Source organism: Hippocampus guttulatus, chromosome 15 (genome assembly GCF_054856545.1).
Source record: "Hippocampus guttulatus isolate MCC_2025c chromosome 15, RoL_Hgut_1.0, whole genome shotgun sequence".
NCBI classification, from domain to species: domain Eukaryota; kingdom Metazoa; phylum Chordata; class Actinopteri; order Syngnathiformes; family Syngnathidae; genus Hippocampus; species Hippocampus guttulatus.
Window position 1 is genome coordinate 13,921,692 of NC_141275.1, and position 22,200 is coordinate 13,943,891.

Below are 22,200 nucleotides of genomic sequence, written 5' to 3' on the forward strand. Positions count from 1 at the left end.
ATCACGACACGAGTGACGTGCTGAGGAGGAGGAGGGGGACTAGGAGGGGGGAGCAGGAGGAGGAGGAGGAGGAGGAATCTGCAGCTGCTACTTAGTTTCGTGTGCTGCTCAGCTTCTGATTCTTCTTTCCATCATCACCACACGCACACGCGCGCCCACAGTGTGAGCAGGAGGGCTCCGCCGTAATAAACTTTTGCTCACTTCCTCCTTTTTGTGGACAATCGGCAAGACTGGAGGTGACGGAGGCGCTCAGCTCTCGCGTCGGTAAGTCATTCACGGGTTGGAGTATTTTGGGATGTCGTGCGTGCGGGATGTGTGGCCTGCTATTGATTGTCCCTCCATCAAACCACGCACACTTGCTTGTTGCGAGTCCACCCAGATTAGATTTAATCTGTGGTTAGTGCTCTAATCTGGGACGCGCGCCTGCTCGCTTCTTGCTTTGCTTTCACAACTTTTGTGTGTGCGTGTGTGTTTGCGTGCGCGATCGTGTGCACGTGTGCGCGGCAGACAGTACCGCGGTGGTGGTGGTGGCGCCGCTGGGCCACGTCATGGACATGGAGCACTTCGACGACCGCGCTCAGCGCCACGGCAGCCGTGCCGGATCGGGATCCGCGGCCGGGGTCGCCGCGGGGGCCGGGAGCGGGGCGCGCGTCAACGGCGTGCAGAGCCCCACGCACAGCGCGCACTGCAGCCTGTTCCGTGCGCCGCGCAGCCTCAAGGCCCTGAGCGCCGAGAAGCGCGCCAAGAAGGTGCGCTTCTACCGCAACGGCGACCGTTTCTTCCACGGCATTGTCTACGCCGTGTCGACCGACCGCTTCCGCACTTTCGACGCGCTGCTGGCCGACCTGACCCGCGCCCTCTCGGACAACGTAAACCTGCTGCAGGGGGTGCGCACCATCTACACGCTGGACGGATCCGGGCGCGTCGGCAGCATTGATCAACTGGTCGAAGGTAAACCTGGCTGGAAGTTACGGAGCACGGGTGTGCCAAATTTTGTACTTGAGAGCAACGTTTGATTTTTACAACCGACAGATAGGTGAGGTCATGCGGAGATGACCGCCCCCCCCCCCCCTCAAAAAGCTATGTGACGGCTTACCTGTTACCTAGGTTATGGTCATGTGACTTTTTTTTTTTGGTCATGTGACGTTGCAAGATGAGCGCTCGGGCAACGTGACGTCATTTTCAGTCGACAGCAAGTGACATTACAAGGCAGAATGTCCGTCCCCTAAAACGAAGATAACCGGCTGGATTTTTCTGCTTCATTCATTTTCCACAAACGCAACATTAATCAGAATTTCGTGGTTAGACTATTGGGGGCGCTCAGAGCATATTGTCAAGAGCATTTTTGACTTGACTTCCCCTTCACTTGTATTGTGAATTACATTATCATTAGGCCGAATTAGCCATTTATTCAAAAGAAAATTTATTTAAAATGGTTTATTTTGCCCATGTATTTTGTCCATTGGTGAATAATAATTGACCGGTTTTAGTATTTGAATTATAATTACCAGTAGTTTACCATTTATTTATGCAAATATTTATTTGTTGAAATATTTATTGTAGCAAATATTTTCTTTAAAAAAACTCGTTTTTAGTTGATTTAATCATTTCATCCAATTAAACAAAATCAATTGACCATTTATGGAATAAAATAAAATGTAAAAATATCAGATATGCTTGTAAAATTGTTTTATTTGATGCCGAGTAATTCATGCCAATCTATGACATGATAGCCTTCCTGTCTGATGTTGCTCACTACTATCCTCCTGGCGCCACCAACAGGCGAAAGCTACGTATGCAGCTCTGTGGAAGCATACAAAAAAGTGGATTACACCAAAAACGTCAACCCCAACTGGTCGGTGAACGTTAAGGCGTCGGGCGTTGCCTCGGCCCGTGGGCCCCCCTCCCTGGGCAGTGCCAAGACGAGCCCCCCGGGGATGGGTGGCGTCGGCCTGCCCGAGAGCCGCGAGAACAAGGACTTCGTTCGACCCAAGCTGGTGACGGTGGTGCGCAGCGGCATGAAGCCCCGCAAGGCCGTCAGGATTCTGCTCAACAAGAAGACGGCGCATTCATACGAGCAGGTGCTCACCGACATCACCGATGCCATTAAACTCAACTCTGGAGTGGTCAAGAAGATCTATACGCTGGAGGGGAAGCTGGTGAGTCAAATGCAAACAATGACGGGCGCTAACAATTAGCTTTGGCGGTGTGTGCATTGATACTATGACTACACTCGCAGACATAAATTCTTTATCCTCTGGGAAGAATTTCTAATACTGTATTACTGCTGAGGTGTTTTAACTTCTCGATCTAAATAATCCATACGCACACAAAAAAAAGTCCATGTCACCCTTTTTACAATGCATTTATCGCCAATGTGATCCCTCCTCTCGCCACTGATTCCCGACAGCTGCTGTCCCGCACAATAGAAATCAGAACAGAATTATTTGAAATAATCCACAGTCAAAAAAGTCCATCGTATGCTTGGTCACAGTCACGTCATAGAATTATTTTAATACGGTTGGTCCTTGCCAGTTATTTATGATAGTTCTCACCTCACACAATAGAGCTCAACAGAATGACTCAAAATGTCAAATCCATAGTCCAAATAAACACAAATCCAAAAAGTTGTAATCAAATTGTTATTTTAGGTCTGGTTACATCATAATGGAGAATCGAAACTTTTGTGAATGAAGGCATTTTCCCAGACAGATTTATGAATGCTGTGTATGTGTTTGTGTGTGTGTTCATTGTTGTGGTCGCCCACGCCGAATCAGACGGCATCGCGTGTGTCTGAGTCACGCGCCCTCCAAGGTCCGCCCACCTGCTCAGTTGTGCCATACATTCATTCCCGGGAAAAAAAAAAATCCGACGGACTCGAATTGGTTACAATGTCAGTATTGGCCTATAGCGCTACCTGCTGCTTCGGCATGTACTCGACAGTCTGTCAATTTGCGTTCATGTGGATGATTTGAGGATTATGATTCAATGCGTATGTATGATGATTTGATTTCCTGACATTACTGTCTGTTCGAATCGGACGCTAATCTCATTTTCCACGGTACCCCCCTCAAAAAAAAAATGCACAAAATGATAATTTACGATCAGACATTCATAGCTTTTATTCTTGGGAAATTGCAACCACAACAAAAAAGACTATTCTTACTTTATTATGAATTTATTGAACTTAATAATGGAACAAAATATGGCCTTTATACATTTATAAAATTTAGATTTTTTTTTTTAATTGTGGGAAGATTCCATCTTTATTGTCATAGCATATGTATGTAATCATGAGCAGGCAACGGTTGTTCTCGTTTTGCATTTAGTGCCATTTGGTGTGCCTCGTCATTAACGCTGACGGGCGTTGCATCCCGTCTGACCTCGCACAATCCATTTAACGATCGGCCATGATTAACCCAGCAGGGCGTCGCTCCAGATTCCTGATCGGATCTGCACTTCTTAAAAATAAACAAATAAATAAAGAAGTAAATTCTCTTTGAGAATCCTCCCACGCAAAATTTAAAGTCACACTTTTGCTCGCAACGCCTGCTCGCTCTCCGGTTGCCACGGGTTACGGTTGTCTGGGAGATTACACAATAAACTCGCCCTCTTCTCTTTCTGCAAGTAAGGCTCTTATGGCGCCGCTATTTTTAGCCGCTCTATCGATTGGGCCGCCGGGCATGGCAACACGCGAACCACCCGGGCTGGGTGCCCTTTTCTTTTTTTTTCTCTGAAACTTAACGAATATTAAAGATCACGAAAGCACAACGCACAAATAGGAGATTAGTCTAAACCTCAGTGAAATGCGCTTAATCCGTGTTGTAATCGCAACTAAAACAGCCTTGGCTAATGGCGAAGGAAAAAAAAAAGTTTGTTTCATGGTGTATAGCAGCATGAACGCTCGCCATTTTGACATTTTTACTGTATGTCAGCATCAGTCAAATATTTGACAGTCGGAGGATGACCCGATAAAATATTGATGACGTCTCATTGAATAGAAGCTATGTGTGAAGGTACAGTAATTACCCAAGTGCACACCCAGATTGGGTTACTTAATGTGTGTCTGTGTGTGTCAGAAGTAGGTTTCTAGGTTGCTGGTTGTGACGCGTCGTCCCGGCAGAACCGACGAGTCCAAAGAGAGAAACAGAGATGACGTCCGAACACCAAAACGGCTCGCTCATCTCTTTGCGTTCATTAACCTCTTTTAATGAGGACACACACAGACACACACACACACAAGTGCAATGAAGCTCGTTTTTTTTTTTGTGTAGGACTACTTGAGATAGACGGGCCAACCAAATTTCATGTCGCTAAGTCAAATTTGGCTTTGTCATTCACAATAAGATGCTTGCATCAAAGCCAAAGTAGATGACTAGCTTTGTCTTTTAAGGTGTGGCTTTTTGAGACCTTTTTGTGGGTCTGCTCATGATAGACATGTCAACCAAATTTAATATTGCTCAGTGAAACTGGCTTGAGGGGCTGAACTTTTCAACCATTTGGTCAAGCGCTACCTAGAATTGATTTAGTGAAAATGTAACGGCTACTTCAAACCAAAATATTTGGCTTCCTGTGTCTTTTCACTCTTGGGACTTTTTGGTGGGCCTACCCTGCATTTTTGCAACATTTGGTCAAGAATTTACGGTACTTTATGGGGTTGACTTTTGTGTTGACCATTCAATGGTGGTGTCAAACCAAAATATCTTACTTACTGTGTCCTTTCGGGCAAGGTTGCTTGGGACTTTTTTTGTGGGTCTGCTCATGATAGACATATTTGCAAAGCTTTTGAGAGCTGAATTTAAAAAAATGATAAGGAGCTGACGTTGTGGAGTTGACCAAGTTGTTGATCCTCAAATGGTCATTTCAAATCAAAATGGCGGATTTACTGTGTCTTTTTAGACATGGCTTTTTGTGGGTCTACTAGTGGTGGACATGCGTCGTAAATTCACATTTCTTGGTGAAATTGGCTTGGGGGGGGGGCTGAATTTGGTGCTTGTTGGAGCTGCATACGAGAGTTTTTGACTATCTCTCCACGAGAACCTCTCTGTTCCACATGCAGGTTCCGCTCACTAGCGCCCCCTCTGTGGCTCCTGGTGTCACATTTCAGCTTGTAACCTGAGCAAGAAGGTTTCCAGTCCTCCTCCTCTACCTCACACTCCTCATGCCACGGTTGCCGAGCAACACCCTTTGGTTTCTACTCTACTGTACTGTAGTGCGTGTGTGCGCGCGCATGTGCGTGCGTGCGTGTGTGTGTGTGTGTCAGGCTGGTTCCGATCAAGAAGATAGACAAGCTCTAAGTGGCTTAAAGAGCACAGCCATGGCTCCACTAATAATACTGTGGTAAGCTGTGTTTGCACACACACATGCACACTGAGCCTTGAGCCTCAAATCATGCACATGCCCTGATATACACTCACACACACACACACAATTATGTGAGACCCCAGCTGTCAGTTTTGACTCACACACACAAAAGCACAAAGAACGAGGGCTAGATTTGATTAGTTTAATATGGTGAACTCGGTTGGTTTTTGCACTCAACGACCACAGAAGGGTCGAGACCTGGTTTGTTTACCTCCGAGTCTCAGTGTAAGGTCAAGTGCAAGGTTTGTTTTCCACCTAGACTATGTCAGTGTCAGGACTAGGTAGTTTTGAGTCTTGAACGAGGTTTGTTAAGAGTATACTCTCGAAATAGCTCAGTGCGAGGTCTACACGTTGGTTCAAGTAGAGCCCAGTACTCGGTTCGTGTCGGGTTTAAAACTAGGTTTGTTTAATGTTAAGAGCTTGGTTCGTGTTGTTTTTTTAGAATTAGGATGGCATAGCGTCCAGAATTAGCTGACTTGTTCTTCCTAAGTTCGCCCTGTTCATTTCTTGTTGAGCTCTCGGTTCATGTTGGGTGTCGTACTATGTTAGCGGAGCCTTTTCAGGGGCATTGGACTTTCCAAGCTTCCAGTTCTCTGCAGTGCTGGTTCTTTTGTTCTCTTTGTGCCTCATCATCTTTCTCCTCCTCCTCCTGCACCCAGCACTGCAGTGACCCAGACCGTAAGCCTCATCAACAAGATAAAGACCGTAAGCAACGTCAAGAACATTTTTATGCAAATGGACGTTCTATCTTGTATTCCTCGCCTTTGATATTCGGATGATGATGATGACGATGATGTTTGGCGGTGTAGTGCTGTACTGCTGTTTTGCTGAGTCACTGTCACTCAGCACTTTTGTGTGAGTGTATCTGCATCTCGTTATCGTGCAGCTGCATAAATTGGCATTTTAGATGTCTACAATGACTGCAAAACACACACGCACACACACACACACACACACACATGAGTGTGCCTCTCTTTGCTTCTTGTCATACTTACCCCCTCTGGACGATTTATTAGGAACACCATCATTGAGGTAGTTTAGGTGTACCTAATGTTGTGTCCAACCACAAAGGAGAAAAGAGGGTCATCAAGCTGAGGAGAGCATAAGGAGGGGCGGGGGGGGGCTGAAGGGGGGCAGCCTGAGGACAACACAATGCATTGTGGGATACAACGTCCTATTTGTTTCACTTTTGTCACATGTGCGTGAAAAAACATCAAACGAGTGAAGTTGGAGAAAAAGGAGAGCTGGCGTAAAATGATGGCGCCAGCGGTGCGTTCAGGTGACCTCGGGAATGCCGCCACCGCTACTGTCAGTTGGTTCCCAGCTGGTGTTTTGTGTCCTGAACAAGATGAAGGTCAAATAGGGAGTATGCCTCGCGAAGTTTGTTCAGGGTCATCCGAACGTCCTCTTTAAACCTCTTTCCATCTGCTTGTGATTAAGTTTTTGCTTTATTGTACCTTTTTCTTTATGCTTTCCATAGTTGTAATTTTTGATTTTTAAAAAAAAAACTTTTGTTACCTTTTTCTTTCGATTGGTCATGGCCCTCAATGTGGCAATCATGTAAATTGTAAAAGTCAAACAATTGCAAAACATTGTGCGCTTCTATTTGTCAGCGCAATTGAATTCAGCACCGCGGCCAGCTCCTTTCGCTTCCAGATCCTCGCTCGAACTTTTAACAGACTTCCCCTTGCTCCTTCACTCCAAAACGCAATTATTTTTCTTCTTACGACCCCCGGCACTACATTTAGCTCGCAAACATTCAACTCCCACTCAGCTCTGCAATAATATGAAACAATAAAATGAGCCAAAATAACTTTAAAAACGTTTGCTTTTGAACCAAAATGGCCGACTTCCTGTGTCTTTGGGGGGGGGGGGGGTTGGCTTCTTGACACTTTTTGAGGGTGTACGTACGGTAGACATGTTTACGAAATTTCATGTCACGACGTTAAACTGGTTTTAGAGGCCGAAAGTTCGAGACGTTTGCTCAAGCTTGTGAAGTTGATCTATTTGTTGTCCCTATAATGGCCGCGTCAAGCAAAGGTGGCTGACTTCCTGTGTCTTTTCAGGCATGGCTTCTCGAAACTTTTTTTTTTTTTTGCGGGTCTCCTCACGTTTGACATGTTGACCAAATGTGGTGCTGCTCAGTGAAAGCACTTCTCCGTCTTCTCTCTTTGCTCTCTGACGGCTGCGTCGTCTACTGTCCAACACTGTCCCCTTGTGGCTGCCTAGCGCCAACCCAGTTGCTCTGTGTTGTATAACATTAATATCAAATGAGTCGAATACGTCCCTGGTGCTGTCTGGAATCGTAGCATATGTCGACAGATGTATATGGACGCACTTAATAATCACTGAATGGTAGTCGCGACCCATTATTTTTGTGCTGGTCTTGTCTTAATATGATTTTAGCTTATTGAGGAGCCAGAGAAGTTAAAAATAATACAAACCAATGCTTTTTTTCTTGATCCCCCCCCCCCCCTTTTGTATATTTCTTCTATCGTACTGCATTTTTTTTTATCTTGAAAATTACTCAAATGATTATATCACACAAATAGTCATTTTCAGATGCGGTGTATTGAGTAAATGTGTTTTTCCGTGCAGGTGACATGTCTGCAGGATTTTTTCGGCGACGAGGACGTGTTTGTGGCATGTGGACCCGAGAAGCTGCGTTTTCAGGACGACCTCATGTTGGATGAGACTGGTGATTTTTTATTATTATTTTTTGGGCGGTGGCTTATTAATGTTGATGAGTACCTTTTTTGATTACATGCAAATGTATTGCACCAAAAAGTTATATACGACTGAATTGAATTTATCAAATGTACTGTATAAAAAAAGTTAAAGCCACTCTCACATTGTGTGCATGAACAATTCGTTGAATGATTCTTGCATGTACCACTGGAGGGAGCCAGCGTACCACTAGGGGTCCAGTCCCGCCACATTTCGGCGAGTAACTCGTCACTCGAGCTAGCGTCTCAATGGCGGCCGTTCCACTTTTAAGTGTCTCACTCAGCATTCTTCCATCGCTTGCTCACTCATGTGCTTCTCGGCTCTCCTCGATAATGAGCTGGAACGAGGCCGTCGCCTCACCGAGCGCAAGAAAGTCAAGCGAATGTCACGCGGCTCGTTAATCACACGCGTTCCTTCCTTTGTTAAATGTCAACGCTTAAGAGGCAAAACAAAACAATCGCCTCCATGTTAGCCCCTGACTTGCACGTACAGTATCGCCGCGTTCATTTCTTGAGTTGCTAAATATGGACGTTGATCATGGTGCGTCTGGTATTTCTTTGCCGTTATTGTTGTGCCCTGGTCTACTTTTTTCTGCTGTCCTAAAAGACGCCGTGCATTCGAATGTTTTCTCTTCTGTTGTGTTGCGCGGCAGAGTGTCGCATCATGCGGCCGATGAACTACGGCAAGATGTCTTCCATCCGAGGTTCCCCCAAAGCTTTGATCCAGACCCGACGGAGCAAGTCGCCCATGTCCGGTAAGAAATCAAACTATAATGGCAAAAAAATTAAAATGTAATTCTAAACTCTAAATTGGGGTCTGAGTAATCTTGGTCATGGAAGTTTTTTGTAAAACTTTCTTGTGTCAGGATTAGATTAATCCTTTGCTGCCTTAATTTGTTTTGGCCTCGGTTATACAGAAATTAACCAGCAAAAATGTGACAATTTGTGGGTCAAGGTATACAAAAATCTAAATTTTAAAGTATGATAAACAAAAAGATTTAATGCTGATTTGACTTTCGTGTTATTTGCTGCAAAGTCATTTGCCAACACTCAAAACTTCTCCAGAGTACTTCTAATGTTACCCTTTTTTTAGCTTTATTTTTTTTGTATGGCATTTGAAAATGTATTATTTCCCAATGTGGCCATTCGTTTCTTTCTTGCATCGGAATTTGGCCAAATATTAGTTTTTTTCTATGAAATATGAATGAATACTTCCAGTGACACACACTAATATAAATTTGTTTCAAAACAACAACAAACATGTTGCAGTGAATGCTCGGGTATGATTACACATGCATGTTAGCTATTTGCTCGCTTTGGAAAATGTCAAATTGACGCCGTTCTGTTGACATCCACAACGGTTAGTCAGTGTGGCATGATTATGATGATTACATGACTATATGATCAACTTCCTGTTGTGTTGCTTTTGGGGGTTTTGTGGCTCATTAACATTCTTACTCTGTAGGGGGCATCTTGCGTGTGCGCCTGTGTATGTGTGTGTGTCGTGCGTCATACGCATTGAAATTATATCCAGAGGGGACGAAATAGGCAAACAGGCAATGAAGGTTGTCTGCTGACTCAATCCTGCAGCTGCGGGAAAGACACAAGCGTGAAAAGTGCATCCCTGGAAGTCGTGGACGCAGCTGCGACAACGAGCGTTTGGGAGCAATTGTTCTCTTGGCGGCGCAGCAGCTTGTGCGACAAGCGCTCAACGCGCCAAAACCGTCCGTCCATAGCATCGCCGACCTTCTTTGCTGTAGTGTTGTCTGTCTGGAATCGCGAAGCTTTTGAGAGTGCGAAAAGGTTACGGGAGTGAGTCATGACACCATCTGATGTGGCTGACGGCTCAGGGAGGCTCATGAGAACGTGTGCGTGTGTGTGTGTGTGTGTGTGTGTGTGTGTGTGTGTGTATTGTTTTTACCTACTTGTGGGTTTTCATTGAGTGGGCCGCAAGGGATGCTTAAGGGGTAAAGGATGACATCATGTCCAGTGTGGGTCCCCATGAAGCAATTAAAACAAGTACATTTGCATCTCTTCAAGACTGCGTGTGGGGGTCTGAATTGTGCTCTAAAAGCTTCCCCCGTTGAGGCAGTTCAACAAGATTGTGTGAATTCTTGTTTTGCTTGCAAGGGATGCGAAAGAGTGAAAGGAAGGAATGTTCACTTTGGGTGCCCTCGAAGGGCCGAAAACAAGATTTTGGTGTGTGTAGAATCTTGTGCGAGTACGAAATGTGGACAAAATGCTGCCCTCATTAATGCGGTAAACAAAGATGTTGTGCGTGTTAGTTGTTCTCTTTTTCTATTTGCGGGCTTCGCATTCAGCACCTTATTGGTCTGGATGCAGTAAATTTTGTGTGTGTGTGCGCGCGGGCGCGCACGTGTCAGACTGGTCAGCAGTCGCCACAGCAACACGTCGCCACAACACAGCAGCGCATCCATATATGTCAACAGCTTCCCGAGTCATTTCTGGGAAACCTTCCTCCTCGTCCTCGTCCTCATCACGCTGTTCTCGGGACCGTTGTTGACAGTTTTTCGTCAGTGTGCTACTCATCTGCTCAGTTGTGACAAATTGTGTTTTGTTCTTTGTTTTGCTCGCGCTGACGCTCGGGACATTGGCTCCCACATTCGCGCTCGCAACAGCGACATTCGCCGAACAAAATGCTCCACAAAAATCAAGCGACTACATGCCATTCTACTCCGGCGCTCCAGGGGGCAGTCGTGCCTCCCCGCTGTTGAGAAGTTTCATTGGACCTCGCGTTGGTGTTTGTCTGCAGCATCAAATATGATACTGTCATTTTGCTTTTGGTTGATTTATTTCATTTTTTGTGATCATTGACGCTGATGTTATTGTTCAGTATGACAAAATTTGCTGTCATTATAAAGATTTCAAGCCTGGATAAGAGTTACAAACAAGGTTCAGGGTTTCAAATTAGTGTTTAATGTTTGGGTTTTAAATCGGGTTTCAAGTTCAGGGTTTCAAATTAAGGATTCAATTTCGGGTTTTGAGCCGATGTTTGTGGTTCAAATAAGAGAGAGAGTTTCAATTCGGGTTTCAGGCCTAATTTTGTTTTCATATTAGGGTTCTAAGCCTGAACTAGGTTTGGGACGTAAATTTTGGTTTCGAGTTGAGGGTTAGTGTTTCCAAATAGGGTTTTGAAGACACGTTTTTTTTTTTTTTTTTTTTTTTTGAGAGGGGGGTGAGGGGGTTTCACACCAATGTTAGCTCTTCAGGCAAGGGGTAAGGTTTTGAATCCGACTTTCAAAGCCAGAGTTAGGCTTCAAAAGTCCAATACATGTTATGGTCCATGATTTCATTTCCACGATAATCTCAAAAGATCGCGTTATTGTTCACGTTTCATGTCCGGAAGGCGCAAGGTCACCACCCCGCTCTGCTATGACATCATCACGTGCACGCTTCCCGCTCTCGTCGGACTGCTCGAGTCGCCTCCGCCGCTCGCTTTAGTGACCCATCGACTTTTGTTGTTACAAATGTGGACATGATTCACGTTTGGCCGCGGTGTGTTGTCAACCTCCCGTGAGCTCTCCCCCCCCTCCCTCCATCCATCCATCGCTCTCTCTGGGCCGGGTGCGCGTCACTGTATGCGCAAGCCTCTTTCTCTCTCTCTCTCTCTCTCTCTCCCCTCCCTCCTCTGAGCACGTCAGTGTAGTACAGCCCAGCCGCGTCTTCCCATTCAACACTTTAGTAGCCAGGCAGCTGCTCCTCTTCCTCCTCGTCCACTTGCACTGTGCTCTTCATCTTTACCATGCCGGGGGAGGAAGGTAAGGCACACTACCTCCATACATGAAGATGGCTGTGGCGTGTGTGTCCGCGTATGCGTGTGTGAGTGCCGGTTCTGCGTCGCTTTGGACGATGAAGTCAGTCAGACGTGTTGTGTAACATTTTGTGTGTGTGCGTGTGTGTGGCTGGGTTTCTTCAATGGCAATGCTTGTTGTGTTGGTTGTCATACAATGATGATGAAATGTGTGTGTGTGTGCGCACTCGCGTGTGTGTTGTGTAACATCTATTTTAGTCTGCTGTGGATGGCCACTGGTGAATTATGCACACAAAGTTGTGTTGATCGCAGCCGGGGGGGCAGGACACATCAAAAGAATATGATTACTATCTGCGTGTGTGCGTGCGTGTGTGCGGTTGCGCCGCTGATAGACATGCACACATATCCTTGAAAGATAGCGAAGGTGTTCCAATGATGGCTTTAAGACGGGGGTTAGGGTTTCAAACAATTCAGGGTTTGGGGTTCAGTTCCGGCCGTATGGGATGAAGGCCGGCGGTAAGGTTTCAAACGAGGGTTTCGAACAAAGGGTCGAGTTTCGCGCAATGAAACAATTTTCAATATACGGCAGTTTAGGGTTTCTTGCCAAGGTTTGGGTTTCAAGATGGGGTGAAGTTTCAAATGAGGGTTAGTAGGGTTTTCAGTTAGGGTTTTAATGCAAAGTTCGAAGGGGTTTTGGGGTTCAAGCAAAGGGTAGGGTTGCAAATTAGTGTTAAGATTTCAAGCCTGGGTTGGGGTTAGAAGTGACGGTTTCGAACAAGCGTTCGGGTTCCAAGCCCCGTGTTTGTGCTTCAAAGGCAACTTCGGGTGTCCAGGCAGGATTGCAGTTAGTTTAGGGCCTGAAATGAGCCTTTGAAATCCTGGTTCTCGGACTGGGTCGGATGTATTCAAGTGGTTGACGCGCCGCAAGAATCTTTTGCCACGTGTCCCCCTCGCGCACTCCTGCTCCCATTTTCTCGTTCTTTCCCTCCAGTGAACGGGACGCCGGCCAGTCAGCTGTCCACGCCGCCGCAGACGGCAAAGTCTCCCAGCCCCTCCCCGGCCAGCCCGGCCAGCCTCAGCCAACAACAACGGCGGGTAAGGACAGCACTGGGTCGGCACACGTGCACGCGCACTCCGCTACTAGCATTCAGGCCCGTCTAGTCCGTTTGTGAGCGCATAGAGGCGAGTTCACCGTTTTGGTGTTCGGCTTTTGTTGTGACTAAACAACGCTCTATGTTAACAGGATACGGACAAAGACGAACATAGGCCGACGACATCTTAGAGAGACATCGCCGCACGTCTAGGAATAGTCTTTGTTTCCTTTGTCTTGTTCCGTAGTCGTCAATCACGTCGTGTTTTCCACCAGAGCCCTTTATTAGATATACATAACTTGTCATTGTGTTAACGATGTGCAATATGTCATGTCGAGATGGGGTCTTGTGTGTTTTTTTTATTTATTTGATTGTGCAAAACATGCATCTTGTATGTGTTGTTTCACTTTGCAAAAGGAAGTAGTCAATCATGACGGTTTAAAAACCAACAACGGGAGGCTCATTAAATGGAACTAGATAGATGCAGCTTCTGTCGGAAATGAGCATGCGATTCATTTATGGCACCGGATTATTTTTGGCACCCCGATAAAAGCGCTGCACTTTGATTTTTAATAACAAAAAGTCATAAATCCAGATTTTAGAGTGCTAGAGCATACTGCCTTTGTGTAAAAAAAAAAAAAAAAAAAAAAGGTGGTTGCTTGTTAGATCTAGATTAGTTATGGCAACCCAATACAACCAATTCTGTAAGATTATTGACAACACGGGGTCAAAAATCGCGGTATAGAGAGGTCCATCATGCGCCGTTGTAAAAGCAATTTGGTTGACATATGGCCCCAGACTGATATATGGCGCCCAATAATACCAATATCTTTTGACCAAAAAAAGAAATCACATCGGTCCAGATTATTATTTTTTTTTACCTTCTGTTGTCAACATATGAATAGATGTGACAAGTTTATGGCGTTTTCATAAAAAAATCTGAAAAGAATGATGACAGCCGACTGTCAAAATGGAAGGTGGTGATTGAGTGATAGGACCAAAAGGCGTACCCTCTCGACCTTTGGAGCTCTGACAGTTTTAGTGCCTGTTCCACACTTTAGTGGTGTCAAGAATCCATCACCACGCCACACAATTAAAGATGATTGACATCTGATTTATAGCAACAAAAAAAAAAGAATGCATGTAGAACACTTGTAATGGTTTGTTGCACCTCCACTGAATCCATAAACTAAGGATGAAAGAATGTAGCTCTCCATTTTATGGCCTCCTGATTATATGTGTCTGGGTTTCTTGGTATGTCATCGATCAGAGGTTATAAATCAATTGTCATGTTCTTTTTTTGCCCATAAGTTGTATGACTGATTTATAGCAAGCCCGAATTTTTTTTTTTTAAATTGTGTCATACCAAACAGAAAAGGAACATCCACCAGAATTGATGACCTCCTCGCCACAGGGCAAATGATAGAATAGTTTATAACCCTGCCACCAAAACCGTAAAGTAATATATGTAGATCTGGATTTTATTGTGCTGTCTTAAGGGCCATGTGCATTTTTGGAGGGTTTGGGGGGAAGTCGCCACACGTACCCAATCATAGATAACGTCACAAATGAAGCAGCCATTCGTACGTCGTCATGTTTTATACATGTGGCGCTCGAGTGACCCATTTTTTTTTTTTTTTTTCTGAATTGAAGCGGCCTCGCCGACTTCCTGCAACGCTCAGGCGTCTCATCGACATTCCGAGCGGATTTGCGAGCGTCGCTCCGAGGTCGCCTGGCGTCTGCTCGCTCCATTAAGTGTGAAAAACACGGGCGGCGGCCATAAATCACAGCGACAAGCTGCGGCGAGCGCCGCATCCGCACCATATTGTCTGTGCAGACACCATGACTCACTTTTTGGGGGTGTGAGAGAGAGAAGAATGTGTGCATAAGGTGCGCAAGCACATTTGGGAAAAGGTCATGAAATTAAAAAAAAACAAATAGATAAATCATACATACATTTGCATGTTGAATCATGTCATCTCCATGTTTTATTTCTGTTTTGTTGTTGATGTTTTAATTTCCATTTGGGTTTCATTTCCATTTGTCTGCTGTCATTAAATTGTCATTTCACTTGAACACTCGTTTTGCGTCTTTCATTTCATTGGTGTTTTTTTTTTTCAAAATGTCACACACAGCTAGCTAGCGAGCTCGATAACGGGCGTGGTGCATCCTACAGGGTCGGGTGGCCTGAATCTTTCCCCGTGTAGCCTCGTACAGATTATACCCTCGTTATTTTATTTCTTTTCCTTGGCGTCCAGCTGTCAGGGATCAGCGACAGTAATCCCGTCGACAGCGTTGATCTTTTCCGACTTGAGCACGATGGGATTTCTTTGCCGTCTAGACAGCAGAAAGTCATCAAAATCACCTCCTGCGCAAACAGAAGCACACGTTATTGCTTCTGTCGTTTTCTTTCTTGTTGTTTGGACGCCAAAACAAAGAGCAATAACGTTGTGAAGATGTGTACCGATAAAAGTGGAGAGGTAGAGAATACCGCTTGTGTCAAAAAAGCAAAGCGGCGATTGATTTACGGCGTCGCCGGTCAAACTGTCAAAGACATCCATGACATATTTTCTCATATTATCACCATGAATCGGATCTCATTAGCTGCATTGCTCGCTCCCTGATTCGGTCGCTGACGTCAGTGTTTGATCATCCCTGCTTGAAAGCACCCCCCTTTTTTTAATGTCAACAATATCGCCGCTTCCTGTTTCCATTCGGTGCGACAACAGCCAGACATTTCCCGCCTTTTATCGCAGACAAACGTCTCTTAAGAGAGACGAGCCCCCCCCCCCCTCTCTCCCTTCTCTCCTGTGTCCCCCTCCGCATCCACCCCCCCAACCCAAGCGGCAGGAAGCGACCATATTCAGACTTCTCCTCAGCTGCCTCTCAGCAGTTTCCATGGCAACAGTGTTTGTGGCAGGAAGAGAGCGGCTGCATGTGCGATGAGGCCACAGGAGAGATGATGAGGAAGAAGGAGGAGAAGAAGGAGAGCGGATTTAACGCTGGCCCGTGTCCCCCCCCCCCCCCCAACACACACACACACATAACAAAACAAAACAAAACAAAAAAAAAACGCTTACGTAAGACAAAGCAGCATCGAGGACATTTTTATTCCCAATAGGTCCGAAAAAGATGACTCGTGCAACCGTTTACATAATTGCGTAATACATACAGATGACATGTAGTAAATAGATGTCTTTCAAAACAGCTAGAAATCAATACATAATAATAGGCTTTGATTTGATTAGGTTTAAATAAGTCATTAAAAAAAAAATTCAAAGACCTTTCTTTCGAACGCAAATCATGGGTCACTGATGTGTCAAATTGCCTCAGTACAATGTCAACAATTACCGAGGAGGACTTACTTGATTTTGGAATTTCTTTTGGGGGCGGGGGGGGGGCATGAGTATTAGGTGGCTGGTATCGGTAGCCTGTACGAGTACCCGATACCTTCCAATATGGCCGTTATCGGCCCAATACCCATTCCTGGTATCGCTTGTTGCAACCCTCCTTACTTATCGTCCAATTTCATTTCAGGGTTCTCAGGGCTCCTCCTCCTCTCTGTCTTCCACTCAAGCGCCCAGCCCAGCGAACAGCGACGGAGTCGTGACCGACGGTGAGGACGAGCTTTTTTTTTTTTTTTTTTTGATCCACCCGAAAATATTTTTCTGAGAATAATAAAGACTCATCAATTTACTGGATGGATTTGATTTGAATTGTTTGTCATCTCAACTCTCATGCCTCCCGTCTCACAGAAGAAGTTGTCGCAGACGAGGTACCGGCCGTCCCGTCGTACATCTCGGAGCGCTACAAGGTGGGCCGCATGCTGGGCGACGGCAATTTCGCGGTGGTCCACGAATGCGCGGAGCACTCGACGGGACGCCATTACGCGCTCAAGATCATCAACAAGGGCAAATGCAGAGGCAAGGTGAGACGCCGCTCACAACTCGTCTGATCCGTTTCGGTCCGACTTCACGCTGTAGTTTGTCATTTTTGATCGTAAGTCAGTTGCGTGCGGCTAACCGCGCTGCTAACGTCGACTCGTAGGAACACATGATCCAGAACGAGGTGGCCATCCTGCGGAGAGTCAAGCATCCCAACATCGTTCTGCTCATTGAGGAGGTGGACACGTACGGCGAGCTCTACCTGGTCATGGAGCTGGTGAAGGTCGGTGTGCGTTCGTTTCGGAACGTCTCACCCGCGAGACCATCCTTGCGCAGAACGTGACACGCGCGGTGAAATCCCAAGCGGTTTCCCTGCGGCGTTTGAATATTAAAGCGAGGCGGGAAGCGTCGGTGCATAATTCACGAGGCGTGAATGCCATCCATCTGTTTGACGAGGGGAGGACGTGTACGTGTGAGCGGGAAGACGATGAATGAGAGCGAGGAGCGCAAGGAAGGTCGAGAGACGCAGATGGCAAACGGCGCCGCGGTTGTCACGCGTTTCCATTCACTAAAAATCTAGAAATTCAAGATTGAAAACCGCAACACTGCGGTGCTTTGACACATTCACGAATCATCACTTGTGTCTGAAGGTCTGACACAAGGTCTCTCTTTGTAATGATCTCTCATTGGGTTGAGATTTTCTCCACCAAAAGTACCAGTAGTATCGCTTTTTGGTATCCCTATCGGGAGGTCTGGCTGTCATTAATCTAGCTGAGATGTAACAGAGGCATGGATTACCGCTTCTAAATTCTGTTGTGAAAAGGAAGGCTTTACTTTAGCCAGCTGCCTGAGATAAAAAACAAAGCAAAACTGGATTTAACGACAGCACCAATTTTAAATCACTGTCCAGTGTAAAAACCAAATTTTCAGACTGAGCATCCTTTTTGCTTCGTGGGATTGTAGATCCAATTGTCATCCGCATCGTAGTAAAAGGCAGTAAGATGGAACCCAGGAGCAGCAAGTGGAATTAAAAACAGCAGGGGCCCCAAAATTGACCCCTGTGGAACAGCAAATGACAGTGGGGCATAATGGGACTCAATAGCAATCAAGGCTAGCACAAAAAGTCCTGCCGCCTGCCAAGTAGGATCTAAACGGTCGAACGTGTTGACATTTTATCCTGTTAAATGTGATTCCCGTTGATTTTAGCCTCATTCTCAATCACTTTTATCTTTGATGTGGTCATCATGACACGGGCTGTCCACAGGGGGGAGACCTGTTTGACGCCATCACCTCGGCCAACCACTACACGGAGAAGGACGCCAGCGGCATGCTCTACAACCTGGCCAACGCCATCAAATACCTCCACAGCCTCAACATCGTGCACCGGGACATCAAGCCCGAAAACCTTCTGGTGAGATAACTTCCTGTCTTTCGCAGGTCACTGTATCAATGATTCGACACCCAAACGAACTGAGTGTTCCAGCGGCGTCAGCAGCGTTGTCATTTTTTTTAGGTGTACGAGCATGCAGATGGCAGTAAGAGCCTCAAATTGGGAGACTTCGGTTTGGCCACTGTGGTGGACGGACCTCTTTACACCGTCTGCGGGACGCCCACATATGTAGCACCTGAGATCATTGCAGAAACCGGGTGAGCCTTAGTTTTACGCTCTTTAATTCTGTATGTGAGATTACTTTATTTTGTTGAATATTATTCGCATTATTTCGTGTTGTTCACCTTTTTCTGTTCCGCCGCCACTGGATTTGACTTGCTAAGTGTCTCGAGTGTGGTGACAGGTACGGGCTGAAAGTGGACATCTGGGCGGCCGGCGTGATCACGTACATCCTGCTGTGCGGTTTCCCGCCTTTCCGAGGGTAAGCGGCTTGCCCGGGCACGCCGGCGCCGCTGCCTCCACTGGTGGCTGACATCGCTGCGCCCTTTGCTTGCAGGAGCAGCGAGGATCAGGACGTTCTGTTTGACCAGATTCTGATGGGACAGGTGGAATTTCCTCTGCCGTACTGGGACAACGTGTCCGATACGGCCAAGGTGAATGCGCTTCGAAAGACATTTTGGTTTTTCTTAAGTGTTGGCGGTGTTCCTCGTGATTTGTTTATTTGTTTATTTTTGGGGGGTTTCAGGAACTGATCCGATCTATGCTGGAGGTGGAAGTGGACCAGCGGTACACGGCCCTGCAGGTCCTGGAGCATCCGTGGGTCACTGTAAGAGCACTGACCTGGACCTTTGGTCCGAGTGTCATTTTCTGAGCTTTACGTTCTTTTTTTCGGACATGTTTCTCTTTGGTTTGAGCATTTAAAAAAAAAAAAAATTGTCCCATTTACCCTTGGTCTCTGCCTGGTTGAATATTTCACATTTCCGACATGAATTGATGATCACTTGCTGATTTAAGACTGACTTGCCACCGGTTCTGCTTGCTGGCTGCAGGACGAAGGCCTTTGCGAAAACGACCACCAACTATCGGTAGCAGGAAAGATCAAGAAGCACTTCAACACCGCACCAAAGGACGACGACAACACGCAGGCGCTCATTTCGGTAAGTGGAGAACACAGAGAGATCTTATCTTACGAGCTTTAAGGTTTAGAAGTAAAGTTTCAAAGTCGGGTTGGGGTTGCAAAGTAAGGTTGTGAACTAGGGTTGGGGTTTCAAAGTAGGGTTTTACACTAGGTTTAGGGTTTCAAATTCGAAACAGGGTTTTAAACAAAGGTTGGGTTTAAAGTAGTGTTTCAAAGTTCGTGGTTACAATGTTGGTTTCATGGTTCACATGGATTTTGTCCACCAGCAGGAACACAAAAAATATGCTGAAAAGGAAGGTGTTTTTAGCCGAAAAAAAAACCATGTATAGTAAGGCAATTTTAGCCCAAAAAAACCGACCATGTTTAGGAAGGCGTTTTTCACCGAAAAAAACGGCCATGTATATATAGTAAGGCGATTTCAGCCGAAAAAAATGACCATGTATAGTAAGGCGTTTTTCGCCCGAAAAAAACGACCATGTATAGTAAGCCGTTTTTAGCCGAAAAAAACAACCATGTATTGTAATGCGTTTTAGCTGAAAAAAACGACCACGTATAGTAAGGCGTTTTTCGCCCGAAAAAAACGATATAGTATAGTAAGGCGTTTTTAGCCGAAAAAAACGACCATGTATTATTGTAAGGCGTTTTAGCTGAAAAAAACGACCACGTATAGTAAGGTGTTTTTCACAGAAAAAACGACCATGTATAGTAAGGCGTTTTCAGCCCCAAAAAACTACCAACTATAGTAAGGCGTTTTTAGCCTAAAAAAAAAACGACCATGTATAGGAAGGCATTTTTTCTTTTGTCCACCAGCAGGAACACAAAACATATGCTGAATAGATCTCTCACAGTTCATTTCTGTTGTTGTTGTTTGTGTGACTCTTCTATGTCGCGCATCAGTTGGACGGAAGCTTTTCTATGCAGCGATCCGGCTCGTTGGATTTCCACCAGCACCCGGCCATGTACTGGATCAGGTAGGCCAGCCTGGACCTTCCCCCCCCTCCGAGAAAGGCCACTTCCAAACAAAACAGCAGATTTGATCTGTGGGTTTTTTGGCCAGCGGGGCTTCTGATCGACACGTCTTTCATGTTGCTAAGTGAAACTGTCTTCAGGGGCTGAATTTAAAGAGGGTGTTTTTTTTCTCCCCCTCAGGCCCCCCATGTTGATAAGGAGAGGTCGTTTCTCGGATGAGGACGCCACTCGGATGTGATGACTTTTGCAAACCCATCTCAAAAATTGTCCTACCCAAACGCCAGCCCTCCTCTCCCCCCATACGACTCGGACGACATCTCCATCAGTGCTGAAGAGGGCGGGAACACCTTCCTGGAGTTCCTGTAAAACTTTGATGCAAAAAAAAAACTTAAAGGAAGAGAATTCTTTCCAAGAGAAGGTTGTTTTTTGTAATCAATTTTATTTATCCAGGTTGTCTCACCCGTCATTTCCCTTCTACGATCGAACATCCTTGGCAATATGGACCTATGAACTTCATCTTGTTTTTTACACACATACATACAGATACAGTATATACACACACACACAAACATCATACCTATTTCCCTTTTTTTTCCCCACAAAAATTTTGTTGTCGAGCAATTTGATGGAAGGAAGTAGGCATTTTTCGCAGTAGGCAAGCGTAGACGATGATTAAAAACGTGACGTAGGCGCTTTTCTTAGAAAATCCGTCGAAAAACGGGAACAAAAACGACGTATCAGTGTTGCCAGTGCTGCATTAAGATGCTGACGGATGCCATGTTCGGTCGCCATTCGTACGTTTGAGTGCCGCTTCATTCACTGCTAGTGTGTAGCAAACATGTTTACATGATCCCCTCCAACCCCACCCCCCACAAAAGGCCTCGCCCTGAAGCAGCAGACAAAGGTGTAACCTCGCTGATGTCAAACACATGCAGAACCAGCAGCACTCAAGTGCATTTGCGCCACCTGGAAAAAAACCTCATTCATCGCCATTCTTTCTTTGTTTTGCGGAACAGACACACCGTAGCTTCTAATAATGTCTATGATCTGTTAAAATAAATGTTTTTTTAAAGTATTCACGAGCAAAAGGAAAGTCATTTGCGAAGATCATTTGGACTTTTCACACCAATGACTCTGTTTTGCAACTCGTCGTCGTCCATTTGTCATGTGAACAAAGCTGCAATTTGACAAAGGTGCGAGGAGTGAAGCCCTGGAAATGGCCAAGATGAGCCGAAAATGGCTGCTTCAAAAACCAAAACGGCCAACTTTTTGTGTCTTTTTGGGCAGGGTGTCGTTTGTTTTGGAACGCAAGTTGGCTTTTGAAAGGCCCAGAGAGATGGCCAAATTGACCCTAAAATGGCCACCTCGAAACAAAATGGCAGACTTCCTGAGTGCTTTTTCTGAACGCTTGTGTGGGGCTGATGATCTCCCTTCCAGTCGGCGCTTTTGTCTGTGGGTTTCTGCGATTTGTCAGCCGTATTGATTGCGATCAGTACCAGCTGATCAATGAACACCAACAAAAGCGACAAGCGCTCACCAAAGTGCTATGACGGCTGCACTATACCATTACTCCTGTTACGAAACCAATACATGTACCTCTCTTCAACAGTCGTCAATCAAACGTGCTATTCAGAATTATTAAAATGCTTCTCAAACAAACATGTCTGTCTTCATTCATTTAAATATTATGTGAAAAAAACCCCAACCAACTATATGTTTTTAGCCTAAAAAACAGACCATGTATAGTAAGGCGTTTTTAGCCGGAAAAAAAAAAGACCATGTACAGTAAGGCGTTTTTCACCGAAAAACACGACCATGTGTAGGAAGGCGATTTCAGCCGAAAAAATACGACCATGTATAGTAAGG

At 45.6% G+C, this 22,200-nt stretch overlaps 1 protein-coding gene across 1 annotated transcript; it reads left to right on the forward strand.

Annotated features, from left to right (window-relative positions):
• Nucleotides 1–69: 69 nt before the first annotated feature.
• dclk1a (doublecortin-like kinase 1a) lies at nucleotides 70–21,993 on the forward strand. The gene is made up of 17 exons (XM_086130385.1): nucleotides 70–264; nucleotides 508–951; nucleotides 1,783–2,159; nucleotides 7,963–8,062; nucleotides 8,744–8,845; nucleotides 12,854–12,957; nucleotides 16,491–16,569; nucleotides 16,709–16,881; nucleotides 17,001–17,120; nucleotides 18,102–18,248; nucleotides 18,351–18,484; nucleotides 18,631–18,708; nucleotides 18,784–18,880; nucleotides 18,973–19,053; nucleotides 19,277–19,384; nucleotides 20,263–20,336; nucleotides 20,515–21,993. The coding sequence occupies exons 2-17, from the start codon at nucleotides 549–551 to the stop codon at nucleotides 20,570–20,572; spliced, it is 2,235 nt and encodes a 744-aa protein (XP_085986511.1). The 5' UTR covers nucleotides 70–264; nucleotides 508–548; the 3' UTR covers nucleotides 20,573–21,993.
• Nucleotides 21,994–22,200: the final 207 nt, after the last annotated feature.